Raw genomic sequence first — 19,202 nt, forward strand, 5'->3', positions numbered from 1 at the left:
GATGCCTTTTTCAGGAAGATGAATTTGGTGTTAAGGTACAGGGTGGGTCTGGAGACCAGGAATTCCATGAGGAGTGAGTCGTGATTGTAGAGATAAGGAAGGGGTCACAGCAGTGGAGACAGCAGAAGGGAAAGCCAAAGGCCCTCCCCGGAAAACCCCCTAAGACCTGGGGGCTGATTAGGCAGGGAGGTAGAAGAAATGTGAGCACTTCATTAGCAGAAATGGGTAAGAGTAACAAAGGAATGTGGGGTTTCCGTTGAACACAAGTGAAGAAACAGAGCAAGCAGGATGGGTTTGGTTTTGAGAATGAGGGACTGGCGGGCATCCAAGCGCAGAAGTCGGTTGGTATGTGGTTGGGACAGGGCCAGGCTGGTGCTAAGACGTCAGGAGTGGTCCAGTGCTGATGGCGAAGTGCATCCTTGGGAATCATTCACAAAACATGACGGCTGGAGCGTGGGAGTGGGGGCCGGAGGAGACGGCCAAGGTCAGAATGCAGCGGCTCTTCTTGAAGAGGCCAGGGAGGGAGGGAGGCTGGCGGGGGGGCCCCGCCAGACAGAGGCTACGGGTTCTCATGGCTGATACCTGGGACCTCGTCAGAAGCCTTTCCCTGCTGTCTCTTGAAGAAGGGACCTCCCCATCCTTTGTGCTTCACACAGCATTACAGGTCCTGGGCAGAATCACATTTCTTCTACTGCCTTGTCGTTACTTGTGTTTTTTATTCATCTGTTTGTTTTATTTGTCACTATTTGTCATTTGTTTATGCCTCTGTCCCTTTTCCTCTTGGAAGCCCCAGTAAGTCCCAGAGTGCCAGGGGCAGCTGGTGTTTGGTAAATGTTGAGTGCAGCTCAAAGTAGTTTCTCAGATCAATGTATTTTTACCAATCACAGAACAAGGTGGGGATTGGATGGGGGGCTGCGAAGCTGTCCACTCAGCGGCGTGTGCTGCCTCTACCAGACCCCCGGAAGGCCTGGGACAGGCATTGGGTGTCCAGGGAAGCCCGGACCCAAGGGCCCACTTCACAGTCGTGTCACCGGTGAATCCTTTTGCACCACTGCCTGAGGCATCTTGGTTCCAATCCTGACCTTGACCGAGCTGGACAGGGACTAGAGCGGATGGACGGGAGGCCACGCCCCTCCCAGATCGGATTCATGTTGCAAACGTGCAGTGGTGCCGAGTGGTGTCGCTGATTCTGATGACTTCAGCTGGCCTCCATTGTGTCAACGCTGAGTTCTGTGACCTTGGACAACTCATGTCCCCGTCTGGAGCCTCAGTTCCTTCCTCTCTAAAACCAGAAGTTGGGGCTAAGGGTGTTAAAATTTTGTGTCTCAGTGATGGAGAAGGAGAGGGAAAGCGTGGAGAGATGGTGGGGGGAGATACACTTTGCCTCCCTGGGTTTTTCATTTGGAAGAAGAGCACTGGTGAGGGTGTGGGCATCTTGCCTGCTCACCAGGGCTCTGCCAGACTGGAAATATAGAAGTGGCTTGAGAGGTTTCAGGGGAGCCTGTTCCAAAGCTTCTCCAGTTTCTAGCAGGAGACCTTCTCTACCTGAGACTTTCCAGAAGCTTTTCCACCGAGGTGACTCCTTAACGCCTCAGGACTAGAAGATGCTGCCAGTGAGATGGGAAGTTCTCCTGGCAGGACAGGCACCCCCTAGCCTGAAACTACGGTGTAGCAGCCACTGGCAGGTGACTCCGTGGACTCCGTGGCTCCATCCTTAAAAAGAAGTGAGGATTTGAGGTATGTGTTTGCCTTCTGGACATCTGGTGAAGATCTCCAGGCTGATGGGATCATATCACTCATTTAGAATGGATGGTGTTGAAGAAATATGAAGCATCTTTGCCTAACAGCCCAACCAGAGGAGTCTCACCCATACCTCAAGAGTCTTTGGGACTCACACATTCTTCTCCCCAGTTTAGTTTGAGTGGGAAGAATGTGAGGGCCCCTGGTGAGTCCCCCCTCCCCCAAACACATCAACCCTTGTTATAACTCTAGTTGTACCATTAGAGATGATTTCCTTTGGATCAAGCAATGGTCTCTCTTCTTTTAAAAATTCATTCACTCAACAAATCTATTTCTTAAGAACTACAGTGTTCCAGGTTCGGTGGTAGGTGCTGGGGATGCAGTGAGGGAAAAAGAGTAGAGAGATGATAAGAAAATAAAGAAGAGCATGTCAAGGAGTGATGTGCACCATGATGGCAGGGCAGAATAGTACAAGACAGTAACCGAGTGGTCAAGACAGGCCCAAGGGGCATCCGAACGATGGGTAAGAAGTGGCCATGGGAGGGTCAGGAGAAGTATCCCCAGTGGGGGACAGCAGGACAGATCTCTGAGCAGGGAGTGCTCTTGGTATATTTGAAGAATAAAATAATCATTGGCGTGGCTAAAGCACAGTGAGCGGAAGGGTCAGGGACAACTGGGCAGCAGCCCCTCATTCCGGGCCTCGAGAAGGGTCTGGAATTTATTTTGAGTGCACCGGGAAGCTGTGGGACAGAGGGTGGGGAGGCACACGGGGTTGCATACCCCCAAAAGATATGTCCAATCCTTAGCCCCAGTACTTGTGAATGTGACCTTATTTGGAACTGGGATCTTTGCAGGTGTAATTAAAGATCTCAAGAGGAGACGATTCTGGATTTAGGGTGGGTCCTACCTCCAATGACTGGTGTCCTCATGAGAGAAAGGAGGGGAGTTTTGAGACACACAGAGCCAGGGGAAGACCATGTGAAGACAGAGGCCATGTCTACAACTCAGGGAATGCCAAGGATTGCCCACAGGAGCTGGAAGAGGCAAGGAAGGATTCCAAGGGTTGCCAGCAGCCATGAGAAGTTAGGGGACAGGCATGGGACAGATTTTCCCTCAGAACCTCCAGAGAGAACTAACCCTGCCAACACCTTGATTTTGGAGTTCTGACCCCCAGAATTGTGAGAAAACCCATTTCTATGGTTTTAAGACACCATGTCTGTGGTAATTTGTCATGGCAGCCCTAGGAAGCTAACGTAAGAGGTGAGTAACTTTAGCAATGAGTAGCGATCTAAACACACACACAGACACAGACAGACAGACAGACACACACACACACAGACACACACCTCTTTGGTTGCTATGCAGAAATGAAGTAGAGAGGTGACAAATGAAGAAGCAGGAAGCCAGATGAGAGGCTGATGGAGTAGGAAGCTAATGGCCACCTGAGTGAAGGGTGACTTTGTTGATGAGACTGTCAGGTTTGGGGGTGGAGGGTAGGACACTGAGCTCCTCTCAGCGAGGCTGATTCTGCTTCTGAACACAGGTAGGTGAGTTCAAGAGGGGCTTCCTGGGAATGGGGGGGGTGCTGCTGAAGGGCCAGGGAGTGGGGGGTGGGCAGGGACTGGAGGTACCCCCTCCTCTGTGCACTTGGTGTCCAACACAAAGCCTCCTCCTCACCTGGCCCCACTCGAATGCCATCTTCACCCTGAAGCTTCTCCAACTTTCCCCCCCCCACACACACTTTCTCCCTCGCTTGTGCTCTGGGCTTCCCCCAGAGAACCCCTGCCCACGGCCGCGCCCCGCCTCCTTCAGCGTGCCCTAAGGAGCTGCTGGTCTCCGTGCTAGCCTGAGCTGATGGCAAGGTGCACCCCCCTTCATGTCTGAACCCCCAGCAGTGAGCCGAGCCCAGAGCCCTGCCTCCTGGGCCTTCAGCAGCTGTGTGTGGGTCTCAGTCTCTGAGCCGTGCCTGGTCTCCATGTACCCCGAGCACCCCAGAACTCTGAGGGGGCAGGAAGGCGGACAGAGCACAGGCCGTGCTTCCCTTTCTTGTGTCTCTGTCCCCTCACTGTCTACGACAGCCTGTCCCAACCCAGGGCCTTGGTTTCTGCACACTCGAGCTGGCCTGTGAGGGAGCATCAGCAGGCACGCTCCGGCCTCCTCAGGTGAACGTGCCGGCCACTTACCTCATCGCTGGGGTTGTGGCCTGGCTCCAGAACGGCCCCTTCCTCGTCCTTTTCCTCGCCTTTCCCCTGCTCCGGGATGTGGGGGCCCTCCACCCCTTCAGGGGGGCCTGCTGGGGCCTCCCCCACAGCTCCCTCCACCGGGCCCTTTAGGTCTTGGCTCCTTTGTCCGGGCTCATCCTCTTCATTTCCTGCCCTCTCCTCCTTCACCTCCTCAGACTTCTCTGTCTGTTCTCTGGCTGCTTTTTCTTCTGTGGGGCTCCTGCCTCCGTTCGCTGCCTCTGGGTTGGAGGCTTGGGCTGGTTGCACAGCCTCCTCTGTAGCTGGAAGCGGGCTGGCCTCCTCTTCAGAGCCCCCCGCGGCCTTCTGGGGATGCTGGGCTTCCTCCACGGCCCTGCCCTTCTCCTCCTGCTTCTCCGTTCTGCTGGACGTCCTCCTCAGAGGAGGCTTCTCCTGGGACCCCAGCTGCCTCCCCACTTCCTCCCCTACCTGCCCCTCGCTGGGCGGAGGGGAACCCAGGGCCTTGCTCTTAGATGGGAACACCTCATCCCCATTCTCTTCCTTGGCACCATTCTCCTGGGATGACTCGGGGGCCCTGAAATCTCCCAGGTCCCCACAGTCCGACTGAGACCTTCGGAATCGCCTGGAGGGAGGGCGCCTTTTTATCGAGCCCCTCGTCCGCACCTGGAAGAATGCATTAAGAGAGATTATCCACCACCTGTGAAAAAGGCCAAGGGGGGGACTGCCTGTCTTTCCATGCAGTCTAAAGCACTGCTTCATCGGCCAGCCTCTAAGGGTCATTTGATTTTCCAGGAGAATGGACCCCCGTGTGCTATGTCTCCAGGGCTCTGAAGTCACAGGGTAACCTGAAGAAGCAAATGCTTTCCAGCGACTAAAACTGATAACCTACCTATACTTTTATTGTCCTGTAAAACATTAATCAGTTTGGTGTCTAATTTAGCCACTTAATTCTAACATTTGTTTTTTCACTTGCCTATGAATAACCACCTCTCCGAATGTTCTTTGAATGAGCTCTACCATATTACAGGTTTCCTCAAATTGACAAACTGAATAAAATCTATCTCTATTTTATATAAGAGTCATGTTTTAACATTGAGGAAATTATACTTTGACAAAGATGAACCCAACAGACAAGAGGGTTAGGGGCCTGCAGGTGGCCTAGCCTTGCTCAGGGACCTCGTGCGGACGGAGCTGGACAGCCGGTGACCAGCTTCATGCCCTTCCCCAGCCTGCCCCCCCAGCCCTCTGCAAAGCTGGGTAATCCCGGGAAAGCTGCACAAGTACACTCCTTCGCTTTCCTGGGCTCCCGTCCACCGTGAGCAGAAGCCATGCCTTCGCGGCAGCCAGCAGAGCTGCCAGAGAATCATCTCCTGTCTGGGAAGTGCGTGAATCTCAGGTCACTCAGGCCTCATCTAGGCCCACTGGACTTTGCCAGAAGTGCAACGGAAATGTTAATTTGGATGCCCTACTGTGCTCAAGTAGTGTGTCCTTTAAAATTCTATATGTAGAGGAAATCTCATTTCCTAAGCCTTAAATGTTATTTTTGTAAATCTTATTTTCCCATTGGCTTACATTTTGGTGTTTGTCAATCCTAGTTCCTTCTCAGAAATTTGGGAGTCAATACTTGGCTTATAAGGGCTTCCCAGGCTCTTTCCTGAGACCATGGTGTGGCCAGCCCTGCAGACTATCAAGGCCTGGCCCTGCCCTCACAGTCAGCAGGGTTCAGGAATAATCTTGCCTACACCCTGCTGCTCTCAAAAGGCTGAAGCACTCCCCTCCACCCCCGACCCCGTTACAACCAGGCGGCAGCCCCTCCCTCCCGGCCCCGCCTCCCTCCCGGCCCCGCCTCCCTCCCGGCCCCGCCTCCCTAGTGAGCATCGCGTGAAGAGAGGAGGCTGTCCCCTGGGTTCCTCTTTGCTGTCATGGATCTCTCCTTTATCCTGAGCTGGAGGATCTCAGGAGGCTCAAAACTTAGCACCAGTATGGTTCCCTGGATCCTACCTGTTTCTACACATTCAACCTTTTCCCCCATAGATTTTCTGCACTGGCCCAGAAGACCCCAATCTTTCTGTCCATTACTTTAAAGTTCTATCCATTTGCCATTCCCTGGCATCAGATGCCTTTACGTTGGCCCTTGCCCAGCTCTGGCCCAGAGTTGCTGGGCACCTGCATGGACAGTGCTGGACTGTCTATTCTTAACGTGTAGTAGGGCCGAGGGTCTGACGAAAGAAAGCACACTCAGGTATCAGGGCAGCAGCTACAGAAATAGGCCCTACGTACCTCTTTTCGCAAAGGGAACCGTTTGGATACTCTTTAAATGGGGCAAGGTGCAGTAAGAATAATTTCAGCCCATCCTGGGGCACTTAGAAGTATTTACATCAAGCCAGAGCAGTGCGTTTTGGAGTCCTAATGACGCTGCCCACCCTCTGTGTGAATCACCGACCAGGCCTTCAGATTTTCTTTTCGGTTTTTGACACAACTACCTGTGAATTCTCAGCCCCCTCTCCACAAAGGACAGAGCACTCTATCCCCCAGGCAAGCCTTACAGGTGATGGCACAGCTCTGGGAGAGCGGATCAGAGAGGTGGGCTAGGGGGAGGGGCGATCTCAGCCCCCCCTCCTCCCATCACTAGCAGAAAGAGAAGTTTCCTTTCTGTTGAAAACGAACTCTGACGACAGCTCAGATGTGTGCTCCTTTCCCCAGGACAACTTCACGGCAGGGATACTTCAGGACCGTCCAGTGCCTGCGTTTCCGCAGACCCACCACAGGGCGTTGGACCCAGACATTACCTTGTTGTAACAGGGCAGATGGCTCCCTTCTGGCGGCTGGTCAAAGCTAACCGGTGCCTCCTCTGGCTCCCCGGCCTGAGAGCGCACGCCAGGGCTGCTGGGGGTGGAAGGTGGGCTCTGGAATGGCGACACCACGGCCTTAAGCCCAGGACTCTTGGGCGAGGCCCCAGGGAGCAGGGCCGCTGGATCGAAAGCTAAATTGGCCTGCCAAGAAAAGGTGAGGCATTTCAAACAGGGTTGGGAGGCCATGAGGGCTTCTGCTTGAGCTTGTTGGGCACGTGGCCTGGAAGTGGTTGGGGCCAGGTAACCAGTAACGGGAGGCTTTCTGTGTTGCTTCCTAACCAAGTATCCATTGTCATATCACGTCCTGGCCCTGGAAGCACGGCCCGCTCGAGCCGTCTCCTGCTCCCTGACGGACCACAGGCTGCGTTCCAGAATGCCCCGAGAGTACTGATTTGGGTCCAGCGAAGATGCCGTGGAACAGCCCCAGCTGAGAGACAAGGAGGCCGAAATAGCACCTGCCAGCCCCTGCAGACACGCGATCTCACAGCAAGTCACCCCCTTGATCACCTTTCTGGGCGGAGCTGGTAGTAGTCACTGCTTCCCGAATGCCTACTGTTCACCAGCACACACAGTGGTTCCCTCTACAGCAGCCCTTCAATGTTCCATTTTGTTCTCCTTGCACACATCAGGAAAGGGGCTACAGAGCCTGCCCTGGCATTCACGCCAGGCCGGCTTGTCCCTCCAGGCTTGTTGGTAGATGGCCAGAGTGGTGCGCACGGCAGTCTGCCCAGGCCTTCCAAGACGCCGGTGTGGGTGCCACCTGGGCCATCTTGGGGCAGGTGAAACCAGATTCAGATGCATCCAGAGGGCAACAAGGAGGGGAGGTTACCCAAAGGGAACTGAGGCCTCAGGGAGCCAAGAGCTGGGCGGGGGAGGAGGCAGGGAGGCCCGGCTCCATCCCATGGGTGTGGAGAAGGTGATGGTGCAGGATGGCCATGTGGGTGCGGTCACAGCTGACTCCTCTTTAGCGCCATCTAGGGGCACTCCTCCTAGCTCTGTCACCCTCTAGGTCCCCAAACTCTTGCACAGAGACGTCCTCCAGACCAGGGCAGCGAGGCCTCACAGGGAAGGGACTGGTGTGGGGGGCAGACGGCGCAGTGGCAAGCTCTCCACACAGACGGAGCGGACTGCAAAACTCGGATCTTTTACCTAATAGCTGTGTGATCTTCAGTGAGTCCAATAAATAGCCTTTCTGAGTCTCAGATTCTTTATTTGTCCAAACTGGTGAGCCTGCCTGCCAGAGTCCTTTAGGATCTGGTCCCCGACACTCTCTCCTGCCACTCCCCCCCCCATACCCTACATCCATCCCCCTCCCTCCGGAGCTCCCTGCATGCCCCCTTCCTCCAGCCAGGGCTCTGTTGTCTTGGAGAACTGCACGTGCTTTAGGACCTGCAGACCACATAGAGTTACTCATGTTTAGGAAAGCGTCAGTGTTTCTACTGTGATTTGAAGAAAGAACTTATAACATGGATAAGACTGAGTCATGGTAAGAATTAAAAATATAAAAGTTACCTAGCAATGCGGTGAACCCGAGCCGTGTTAAAAAGCAGCATATATGAGTACCAAGGGGCAGGCTTGGTGACAGGGCTTCAGGGCAATGGATACCTAGGCTGGGTGTTAAAGGAGGTCTCCCTCCCCGCCCAAGGTCAAGCTGGAACGTTCCCTCTGTAAGACTGCTTGCAAATAAAATTACATCTCGCTAGCCAGCAGGAAACTTGAGCTTTGAGTTATGGACTACTCCAGTGAGGAAAAATCATACTTCATAACTCATCTAATGGAATATTTGGATGAAAAGTCTAGCTGATGATGCATTTCTTAGTTCTTGGCTCTCCCTGCCTCCCCCCTTCCCAACAAAGTAAAGTTCCTATGGGATCTGGCCAAATTGTCATCCTGTTGCTGACATTCTTAATGAGACTGAACGATTAGCAATCGCAACCTTATTCTCAGTGGCTGCGCCTGCCAGAGAGGCTCCTTAACGATGGGGAAGGGAAGGGGAAGGAGACCAAGACGGTGGACACTCGGATGAGGCTGAGGTGGGCTGCAGGGAGGCAAAGGTGCGGGTCCTGGGCTACACCCCTTGGCTGGCTACGAGTGGGGATGTGCACATTCGGATCCCTTCTGAGAGATGCTCCTTCTGTACATGGGATCCCGGCAGCCTCCCAGCGTGACAGGCAGCCCCACTCCCTCCCTGCAGCTGCAGCACAATCAGGGCTTTTCAGGAGGAATTCAACTTCAGGGGAGTCACTCCCACCCTCCACAGGGTAGGCTCATGGCCAGAAACCAGAGATGCTTTTCTTAACCCGAAATGAGGCTGGGGGCCAAATCCCTGGGCTCTCCCAGCGGTGGGATTGCAGAGGCCGTGGCTACTTGTCTTGACACACCCCTAATAACGGCTTCAGAACAAAGCTGATGAGCTGGTTTTCTTAGCTGGGCCCAGATGGGAGGATACGGTGCCCAAGAGCCTTGCTGCTCCCCTGGGTGGCTGCACAGAGACTGCGCGGAAAGCCCGGGCAGCCTCTGAGGGCCCCACTCAGACTTACGCCAACCCTCCTCTGTGTTTTAGCTCATGCTGTTCCCACATCAGGAGCACCTTCCTCTTTCCTTTCCAGCCACCCATCCTCGAGGACTGACTCAGGGTCTAGGCGTTTCACAAAGCATTCATTAACTACTCCTGCCCACTCTACTCTACTCTTGCTCCAAAATTCTAGAGCAGCGGTTCGGACCTGGGATGGGGGTGGAGGGCAATTGTGTCCCCGAGAGACATTTGGTAATGGCTAGAGATGTTTCTCATTGTCACAACTTGTTGGAGAGTGCTGCTGGCATCTCGTGGGGAGGGACCAGGGACGCTGCCAAGCACCTTGCAAAGCACAAGTCAGGGCCCTGCCGCAAACTTATCCTGCCCCAATACCGCCCAGGTTGAGAAGACCCGATTTAGGGCAGTAGCAGTCGGGCGGTTAACACAATTTTGATCTCGGTGTTTACTCTCCCATATGTCTTTTATTGTATCATGCGTGAAAACCCTGTCTCCCCGAAAAGACCGTGAGCTCATGTTCAGTGCGACATGGCTCATTTACACCCCTGGGAAAGCCAGCCAGTTGTGGGCACAGTGGTGAGGGCTCTGGGCTCACAGGGTGATAGGCAGAGAGGCAGGCTTTCCAAACAACAGATTTGGCCACACCAGTGCAAGGCCTAGCCGCTGAATTTCAGCCCTGTGTAAGACTGAAATGGTTTGTGGGGGCATTCAGGCCTTGGGGGAGAGGACTTGGCTAGTCCTGGAGCGTTTCTTGCACTATACTGTCTTTTTCCAGACTCCTGGGGGCACCCCACCATCCACCAGCCACCATTAGCTGTTAGCTACATGAGCTCGTGCTTGATGGGATCTTTGTTTTAGCCCTTTGCCCCTGGATAGAGCTCCTCAGCCTTCATAGCTGGCTTTCAGAGATCAGGTCTGCAGGGACAGCAGGTGCTTCCCCCAGGAGCCCCAAAGACATGCAAACGTTGGATAAGAGATGAGATGGGCTTTGCACTTACCTGAAGCTTCTCAATCAGAGGCGAGCTCTTCACCTTGATTTTAGGAGGATGGCTTGCATTGGGTGGTGATTTCTATAGAGCAAACGGACCAAAACAGTCAAATGAGTGAGGTGAAGGGAGGTGGCGTCCTGGCTGGAGCTCACAAGGCACAGGTGGAAAAAGAGGGGCAGAAGCTGATTTCAACACTTTCCCACCTAGTTTCAGCCGCCCACTTACCTCGTCCGGGCCTGGGCCAGCGCAGGCTCCCCTCCGCCCCTCCCTCATCTCACAGCTAAGGAGACCACTTGAATCTATGAATCAGAGCAGGCAGGACAGCTGTCTGAGACACAGGAGGCCTCCTGTTCCAGGAAGGATGACTTCATGGTCATTAGGAGAGAACAGACTACATCTGAGGGAATGAGCTCCTCACCTCCTGACCTTCAGCAAAGTCAGCCGACAATAGGAGAAGTCCAAAGAGAAAGGGCAAAATGGCCATTTGTTCTGTCTGCCCAAACAAAGCAAGAAACCACAGACCAAAGCTGAAACCTCACAGAGGTACAACTGAAATCCCTCCCTTGAACTAATGATATTTTGGAAAATCCCACCAATAGTCTTAGTTATAGATGATCATTCTCTGAAACATTGACTATTTGTTTTGATTACGCAGACATTTACTATCTACTATACTCTGTGTTGGGTTATCTGAAGGTGGCTTCTAGAAGCCGTCAATGGCTAATACATACATAGAAAACCATACATACATTCTGTTGGTTGGAGATATTTTTGTGATGAATGTACATCTGGAATCTTGTCTGTAGTTTATTTTATCAAAAGAAAAAAATGGACTCCTTGTTTTGTGTAAAATCCCTGCAACTTGAGTCTGGGTCCACAGATATATTGATCTCAACGTGCAGGAGTGATGACAGCGATGACGATGGTGATGGTGGTGACTTCCATGTGGTTCAGCAAAGACCAAGGCAGAAATGGGACTTGCCTACAGTTTGGAGACCCATCCTATGTTCCCTGCCCCCACGTCCTAGTTTACCTGAATCATAAAAACAAGAGTAACACCCATCTCTTGGAAATATTCTGGGATATTTATTGAGCAAGATGATGGTACGTTAGTGATGGAAGGAGGAAGACTTACTCAACCGAACTCCTTGTGACCTTTTTAAGGCCCAACGTTGAAGGAGCGGCACAGTTTCCAGCTGGCACTCTGGCTTTGACAGGAGCTGGATGGGTGCCCCGGCTTCAGCTTCCTCACCAAGACCCAGGCAGGTGGGTTAGAATAAATGACTCTAGGGGTGCCTGGGGGGCTCTCTGCTCAGCGGGGAGTCTGTTTCTCCCCTGCCCATGTTCTCTCTCTCAAATAAACAATGAAATCTTTTAATAAAATGATTCCAAAGACTCCCGCTTGAAGATGCCTCTGGCCCCATGAGTTTACACTCTCAGACATATTCCTAGAGCAGTCTCGCAAGGAGCCACGTGTCCCTGGTGAGTACAAAGAGCTTCCAGCCCCAAATTAGTTGTTTTAAATTTCTGTGCTTTATGGTAAAAATTCACAGGAGTCAGTATTTCTGAAGATACTGTTTTGGGAACTGCAGAAAGCGTTTTGCTGACAAAGCTCAGTTTATGTAATACCAGAAACGCTTCCCTTCCCCAAGCGACCACTATCTTCCGAAGAGAGTGGACATTCGGTAACGCAGCCCCTTCGCTCTAGGACAGCGCTGGGAACCCAGCTCAGGCTCCACAAAATCCTTGTTGATTTGAATTGAACCGCAAAGCAGGAAGACTCCGAAATTGCAGCTAGTGCAGTTCCTGGGTACGGCAGTAGGGGGCAGCATTTCCTTTGCCATTTAACACAGGACTCCACGCAACCCGCTGGGCCTAGCACCCTTCTTGGAGAAAAACCCGCCTCAGGCTCTGGATGTATGTATATATGTCTACACGTGACGTTCCTGTAACGTCTAGAGGTCATGAAGCTGATTTTTCAGATGGGAGTGCTTTTCAGTCCTTCTTTGGCAGACGGCTGTACTCACGGCTCTTGTGGCTGGGTCCTCCAGAGAGGAGTCATCCCGAGGTCTCGGGCCTGAGCACGCCTGGGAGGGGCAGGAATGAAGAAGGGGTGGAAAGACCCTTCCCTGCAGTGAGCAGTCGCCTGACTGGGGCCCTCCCTGCAGGCCCCCCATCCGAGGCTTCGGGAATTAGGGCTCCTGCAGGCAGCAGCCTCCTTCCAGACCAGCCAGACAAGGCTGGTGGTTCTTTTTATTTCTACATGATTTCCAAGGAGACGAGAAGTCATCCATCCTGGAAGTGATATCCTTCCTATGTGCAAGCAGCCTGTCAGTCCAGGCAGGACTTTTCTTCTAAAATCCACCCTTCCGTTCATAGAGAGCTTGGCTCTTACGGCCGTTTCACTGCTGGGTGATGCCTCATGGGACAAACCTGTAGACTGATTTCTCCCAGGGCCACTGAACTAACCTGACTCACTCTGCTTGTATTCCAGGGAATAAAATGTCCCCATCTAGCCCCCATCATCTGTCTGGTTAGTGTTCGAGTCCAGTTTCACAAACAAGGAAGCAGGCTCAGTGCAAGACAGGGGCTTCTCCAGGGCTGAGCCCAGGTCATCAGGGGACAGCCTCAGAGTAGGCTCCTAAGGGCCACGGCCTCCGCCTGCGGCCTGGCACAGACATCGAGCCCAGGGGCTGAAAGTCACGAGGGGAAGTTGACCTTCTGTAAAGAGAAGTTGTTGGAATGTATTTGGTATATTAACCAAATGACTCCATGAGAGTTCTTATCATAATCAGATCATAATGTTAGTGCTTGAAGAAATATCAACAAAAAAACTCAGGTTTTAAAAACTGTGTTTCTTGGGTTTCCCATTCTAGAAGAAGACCCTTATTCAGGGCCTGAGGGAGTAACCTCAGAGCAGTGGGGCTCTAGATGCCCCCACCCCACTCGACCACCAGCAGCAAAAAGTTTCTGCTTTCTCTGATGGACTTCCGTCTGTAAGCCGTGGGTGCGAAAGGTTTGAACACTGCTGCTCTGCTCCACACATTCACTACCCTAGTTGCTCAAGGTCACTACCACAGGTGCTCAAGGTCACACAAATATCTGGTATCTATCGTCAGGTTGCTGGTCCCCAAAAAGGAAGGGGACCTGGATGTAGGATTCGGGAACTGAGCTGTCTTTGGCCTCCTTGCTCTCTCTTGGGGTTGGCCTCCCAGGCTGACGAGAGAACATACGAGTTCGTTTCTGGAGGACAGTGATGTGACCACAGTGAAGGTTCATGGGCGGCTGGGAGGGGGCGCAGAGAAGTCACTCTTACAGCTACGATGAGATAAATTAGGGTAGGTACATACCCCGTCTGAGAATCTATTGGTTGCCAGGATCTGTGATACCAGAGCCTTTCTTTTGTTGGTAACATTGGCTATTTATATGTGGGGGCGACGAGGCCTCTGTGTGCTCTGATTTTCTTCCAATGATTAGAGCAATAGCCAGAGTTTGCAAGGATAGCACGAAACCACGGCACTTTCTCTCACGAGGCAATTCTGCCTCACGTAAGTGTAACCTCTCTTTCCATGTGCCTTCTGCACAGGGAACATCATAGAAGTCGCACCTGGGGTGAAACCTAACTTTGACTCCCGAATCCGGCGTGGTAATACTCTGTGGCCGGTTTGTTCTCCTTGCGGAAATTCTCCGGCTTGGAAAAGAGTGCTCCGGTCCTAGACAAACCCTAAAGGAGGCTCCATGAGAAAGAGTGGAAAGGAACCTAGTGTCCGAAGGACTGTGGAAGCATTAAGAAGAGGAGCTTCAACCCTGAATCTCAAAGGGACCCATTCCCTGCACAGGTTTCAAGGTCTGAATGTGCGTGTTTCGTGCCCCCTCCTCCAAGAAGGAGAAAGCAGATCCGTAACCAGCATCCCCTGGGCCCTGGTACTTACCTCCTCACCATTCTGGCCCAGCTCTACCTTGGGGGGGAACAGGGGGAGGGAGCAGGGTGGTTTCCTTCTTGTTGGTTTACAGGCTGGTGTCTGGAGGGAGGGGGACAGACAGACACACAGAGAGAAAAAGAGAGAGAGCTAATCAGGCAACAGGGAGGAAGAGGAGGAAGTGGAAGCTGGTTTTAGGAATGTTCAGGGATGTCCGGAGAGAAAAGATGGAGGGACGGGTTGCGTGTCTCTAAGACTGCCCGCTATCCATATGCATTAATTCTGTTCCACTGTCCACCCCTTCTGACTTCTAGGCTCCTGGCCTGGTCCTTTTCTGCTGGAACATCCTCTTTGACTTGAGATTCACTGGCCTGAAACAACATCTCAAAATGACACCAGCTTCCAGGTTCCAGGCGCTGCCAGCGTCTTATATCAACACGATCTTCCTCACCCTTTATGACATTGCTGTACCCTCTAGAAATTAAAGACCAATTTTTCAGATGGGAAAACCAAAGCACCAAATACTGCACCTAAAAAAGCCTGATAGCCTCACCCTTGTTTGCCCCAAGGGGCCATCGCCCAGCTTGGGGTATGTCTCCTTCCTGTCACTCCTAATGAGCTCTTCAGACTGCCTGACTCAGGAGAATCTAGCCCAAATCTCACCAGCATTGCAACAACCCTGTTTACAAGGTCTTCTCCTGCAGGATTGCCCTGGAGCCCGGTGCTCACTGGCTCTCTGTCCTTCCTGATCCCTGGCCTCCTGTCTGAATGCACTTTCCTGGGAGTTTTCTCTTCCTCTTCAATTCTCAATTCAGGATCTGCCCCCTCTCGCCTCGCTCCTGACTCCTGGACGCTGGGGCAGGAGCCGGCATGGGCAGCTCTGTATTCCGAGCCAGTCCAGGCCTGGCACAGCCAGGCCGGATAGAAGTCTCCCAGAGCGGGCGATCAAGACGGCAATGAATCCCGACTCCTGTGTTTCCAGCTCTCTGTGTCTGCCCCCCTCCCAGCCAGAGTGTAAGCCCAGCAGCCTGGCCACATTCCTCACATTCACAGGGACCCCTCTCTGGCTTCTCTTCCTAATTTGGTAATTACGGAGCCTCCTCCCTCCCTCTCCTCCGGGCCTGACCCAGACTTCCCCTTCCTCCAGCCCCCTCCCAGAAGAGGGGCTCAGAAGCCGCCTGACTCACCTCCTTTGCAGCGGCGGCCTGCTCCCTGAACCGCCCAGCCAGTTGGGCCACCGAGGGGGGCGCCGAGCCATCCACGTTGGCTCTGGACTCCGCCGATCTTTCCTGGCAAACCAAAGGGAAGTGAAAGTTAACGGGCAAATGTGCACTCGGTTCTCTCCGTGTGGCTCGTGGGTGCCACCCAAGGCCCTGTGCTGTGGCCACGAGCAGGGAATTGCTTGCAATTGGCCCCTGGCATCCAAGGATTTTAGAGACCATCCAGTCCACCACATTCAGTGCACACTGATGATGCGCTTGGCCTTGGGTCTGGCTCCGGGGGTCCCGAGAGGAATAAAACCGGGTCCTGGCCCGAAGGGGCACCCAGGGATCTGCAAAGTAGTATAAGCCCTGTGCTCCTCATTCTGCAAAGACCCAGACTGGAAAGGGGTACATAGGGCACAGGAGTCTCCTTCCCTCGGTCAGAAGGGGCTTTCAGAAACGGGCGCTGGCAAATGCATTGGAAAGCAGGGCTTTACGTGTATGGAACGGGGTAAGCAAATGCCCTTTATTGCATTTTGAACATGTATGTAGGTCTTGTCTTCTCTCCTTAAGTGAGTGCCTTGGACAAAGAAGTGTTTGTTACCTATTTGTTGAATTAATCAAGAAATAATCTGAGGGGTGCGTAGCAGGCTGATGAAAGCCGGACCGCCTGGATTCTACTGGGCTGGCCCATCTCTGCCTAACTCGGTGACCTGGCCTAATGGCTTTCCCCTTCTGTACCTCTCCGTGGACTGAATGCTTCACTCTCTGAATGAAGGGCCGGACCAGGCCGGGCACACGGTGAAGAGCTTTCAGGGTTCGTTGTTATTACCACCAGCTGCTGGGTCCCTGCCTGGTGCATCTCTGCTCTCCACAGCGTCCTCACTGAGAGAAGCTCATCCCTTCCCCCTTCTGCTCCTTTTTGCTGAAGGAACTACCTGAAAGTCCGAGTTGGCGACACGCATGAGCGGCCCCTGTGGCCATCCCTCCCTCCAGGTGCCTCCAGGCTCCCCGATGCGACCAAGACACGCCCACCGGCCACTTGTCACCCCCAGACAACTCGGTGAGTCAGCGAGTGCTGTAAATGGCCATCTTGCTTCTGCCGTGTGGCGTGTGGCCTACATAACCACCTGGTCTCAGTGTTTTTCAAATGTCCAGTCCTAGGGGCGCCTGGGTGGCTCAGAGTTAAGACTCTGCCTTCAGCTCAGATCATTGATCCAGGGTCCTGGGACCGAGCCCTGCATCCGGCGCCTGCTTCTCCCTCTCCCTCTGCCTGCCACTCCCCCTGCTTGTGCTCTCTGTCAAATAAGTAAATTAAAAAAAATCTTAAAAAAAAAATGTCCAGTCCTAGAGACATTAGGCTTTTGTTTTGGGGACCACGATGATAGCTGCAAACTTACCACTTCCCTCCTGACATCTAGCCTGAAACTGGGATTTGGGCAGCAGCTGGCCTGAGAAAGCGCACCTTGGTCTCTGCACGGAATCGTAGCCCACAAACACAGGGCATGCTCCCCTGTCCGGGGCTGCAGGCCTGCCCCCTGTACACCACACACACATGCTCACGTTCACACACCCGTGTGCTGTGCAAACACACACATGCACACACACTTCCTAACCTTCCTTTTTGTGCTAGAAGCTGTCTCCAACCTTTCTTATTCGGGTGCTGCCTCCAAAGTGAATGTCACTGGTCCTGCTGGACCCTGGCTGGTTGGAGCAGGGCTGGGGCAAGCCCCAAGCCTCACTAGCCTCTTGCTGTGAAGGAAACGGGGCCGCGCTCTGAGAAGAAGGCTTTGTTTAGAGATGGAAAGGAACGGCTGGAACACAGACCTTCGGATCGGAGAACAGCCTGTTCTGGAGGAAAGACCAGTTCATCTTTACTGTTTCCTGCTATAATTCAAGGTCAAGCCCGTTCCAGCCTAGATACCCAGGGCTGACTTCTCACACAGGCGTGAAAGGATTCACCTCCATTCAGGGAGCCAGCGTTCCCCCTAATGCTGTGGAAAAGCGGGGGAGTCTGCGGCCCTCCCCGAGTCGTGCCCCGCTGGGCAGAGCTCACGCGACTACACCTGTCTGCCTTCCGCACCTGCCAGGATAGGAGTGGCCACAGGCAAACACCTTGTCCTTCGGCTATTATGGCCAGGCTTTGGGACAGTGCGATTAATGGAGCCACTCTTGGCAGAGACGCAGGGCCAATTGGTTTGTCCATCTGTCTGACTTCCTGCCCACATAGCAGGTCAGTCTCTCTGTCCGTGGCTATTTACTGCTCGGGTCCTGCTGACAGCGTACTTTACCTCAGCTTCGAAGGCACCAATCACTGGTGTGCAGGAAGATACATTCCAGATAAAAATAGAACTGTACAGGAATCAGAAACTCCTCCCTAACTTCCTCGTCTCGCAACGGGGCTTGGCAAGGGGCTCAGAAGTGATAGCACTACAAGGCTTCTGGAAGCATTTAGGGCTTAAAAGCTGGGTTGAAGGAAAGATCATAATACATCTGAGTTTGTTTTCCTGGAGCCCAGTGAATGGCTTTTCTTTAGGATGCCTAAGGACCCCAGAGCTTGCTGGAGCTTGGCAGATCCACTCACCACCAGCCCCTGTCCAGGCTCTTATTCTATGTTGTACAGAAGGCTGCGTTCTCCCAGCTGTCACACTGAAGCCCAGAGAGGGCAAGTAACTTCGCCAGAGTCACACAGTAGAAGCCAAATAGATAATCTAGGAGAAGCTTTACTCTAACACCTGATAATCCAGCAATGGGTATCAGGTTAGGTAGTACACTTTGTGAAGGTGCTTTGGAAACTGTGAAGTGCTGTATAAGAAGTGAAACTATTATTAGCCACTGGGTTGCACAGGTACAAAGGGAGAAGCTTGGCCTTGGAGATGGACAGAAGCCAAAGGCTCAGACTACTGGAGGCTTTGCCTGGGTTTCTGCCTTGCGATCCTGGCAGGTACAACTGCTAATCTCCCCCAGGTGGTTCAAAGGCACGCCGCCACCCCGCTCTGGTTACCGAGTGACTCCTCTAGCTTTCTGTCTCGGCCCTGAGGACGGTTTGGTAAGGCCACACTCTCACCCGGAGTGAGAAGGACTTCAACGTCCCTGCTAGTCCCAGACTTTCCTAGGACCCCGCAGCCTCCCCGGGATTAAGTGCTCTTTCTCTGTCCCCAAGATGTCAATAAGGCATTTAACACGGAGCCCAGAGTATAGAAAGTCCTTGTCGAAGGGCACTTTCCTCCCCCTCCCCACATCCGACTCAGCCTGCTGCGTCAGGGCCGTACCTGTTCCCAGAGTCGCTGACACCCTAACTTACCCCTTGGGACCACGCTGGTCACGGGCTCTCCCCGGCCTGCATCCAGACTGGGTCTGACTCACTGCTGAGACCTCAGCGTGTCCTTTCTTCTTGGGCCAACCTCTGTGTCTTCGATCTGTTTTCTGGACTCATCTCCCTTGGTGTCCCGCTTTAGCTGACACCCGTCTTTCCAGCCTGTGGATGCCCACTCCATTCTCCTGGGCCCAGATCTTGCCCACCAAGCCCTCCCTGCCACCACTGCAGCCTGGCTCTGCCAGCCAGCTTGGAAACCACTCCTGTGGCTCCTGTCTGACTCTGCCTAGGCCCGAAAAAAATCATCTCTGGTGTTTACTTTCCATTTCTATGGGACTTTCTTCTGAGAACTGAGGAGTCCCTGTGTCTGGACAGCACGGAACTTCCCCCAAGCTGTTGCCATGTTGAGTAAATACAATTTGCATGCTGCCGACCATGCACATAGTGGA

General features: G+C 53.2%; 1 protein-coding gene across 1 annotated transcript in view; it reads right to left on the reverse strand.

The window, feature by feature from the left end:
- Window positions 1–19,202, reverse strand: part of RCSD1 (RCSD domain containing 1) — a 73,749-nt gene that overhangs the window by 2,733 nt on the left and 51,814 nt on the right. The window contains exons 4-9 of the mRNA XM_045797354.2: window positions 15,423–15,524; window positions 14,248–14,337; window positions 12,343–12,402; window positions 10,325–10,396; window positions 6,731–6,934; window positions 3,924–4,604 (exon numbers count right to left, since the gene is read on the reverse strand). Of these exons, the coding sequence (XP_045653310.2) occupies window positions 3,924–4,604; window positions 6,731–6,934; window positions 10,325–10,396; window positions 12,343–12,402; window positions 14,248–14,337; window positions 15,423–15,524 (1,209 nt within the window). The remainder of the gene's footprint in view (window positions 1–3,923; window positions 4,605–6,730; window positions 6,935–10,324; window positions 10,397–12,342; window positions 12,403–14,247; window positions 14,338–15,422; window positions 15,525–19,202) is intronic.

This window comes from Ursus americanus, chromosome 2 (assembly GCF_024610735.1).
Source record: "Ursus americanus isolate L20-20 chromosome 2, mUrsAme1.1.p, whole genome shotgun sequence".
Taxonomy (NCBI): Eukaryota; Metazoa; Chordata; class Mammalia; order Carnivora; family Ursidae; genus Ursus; species Ursus americanus.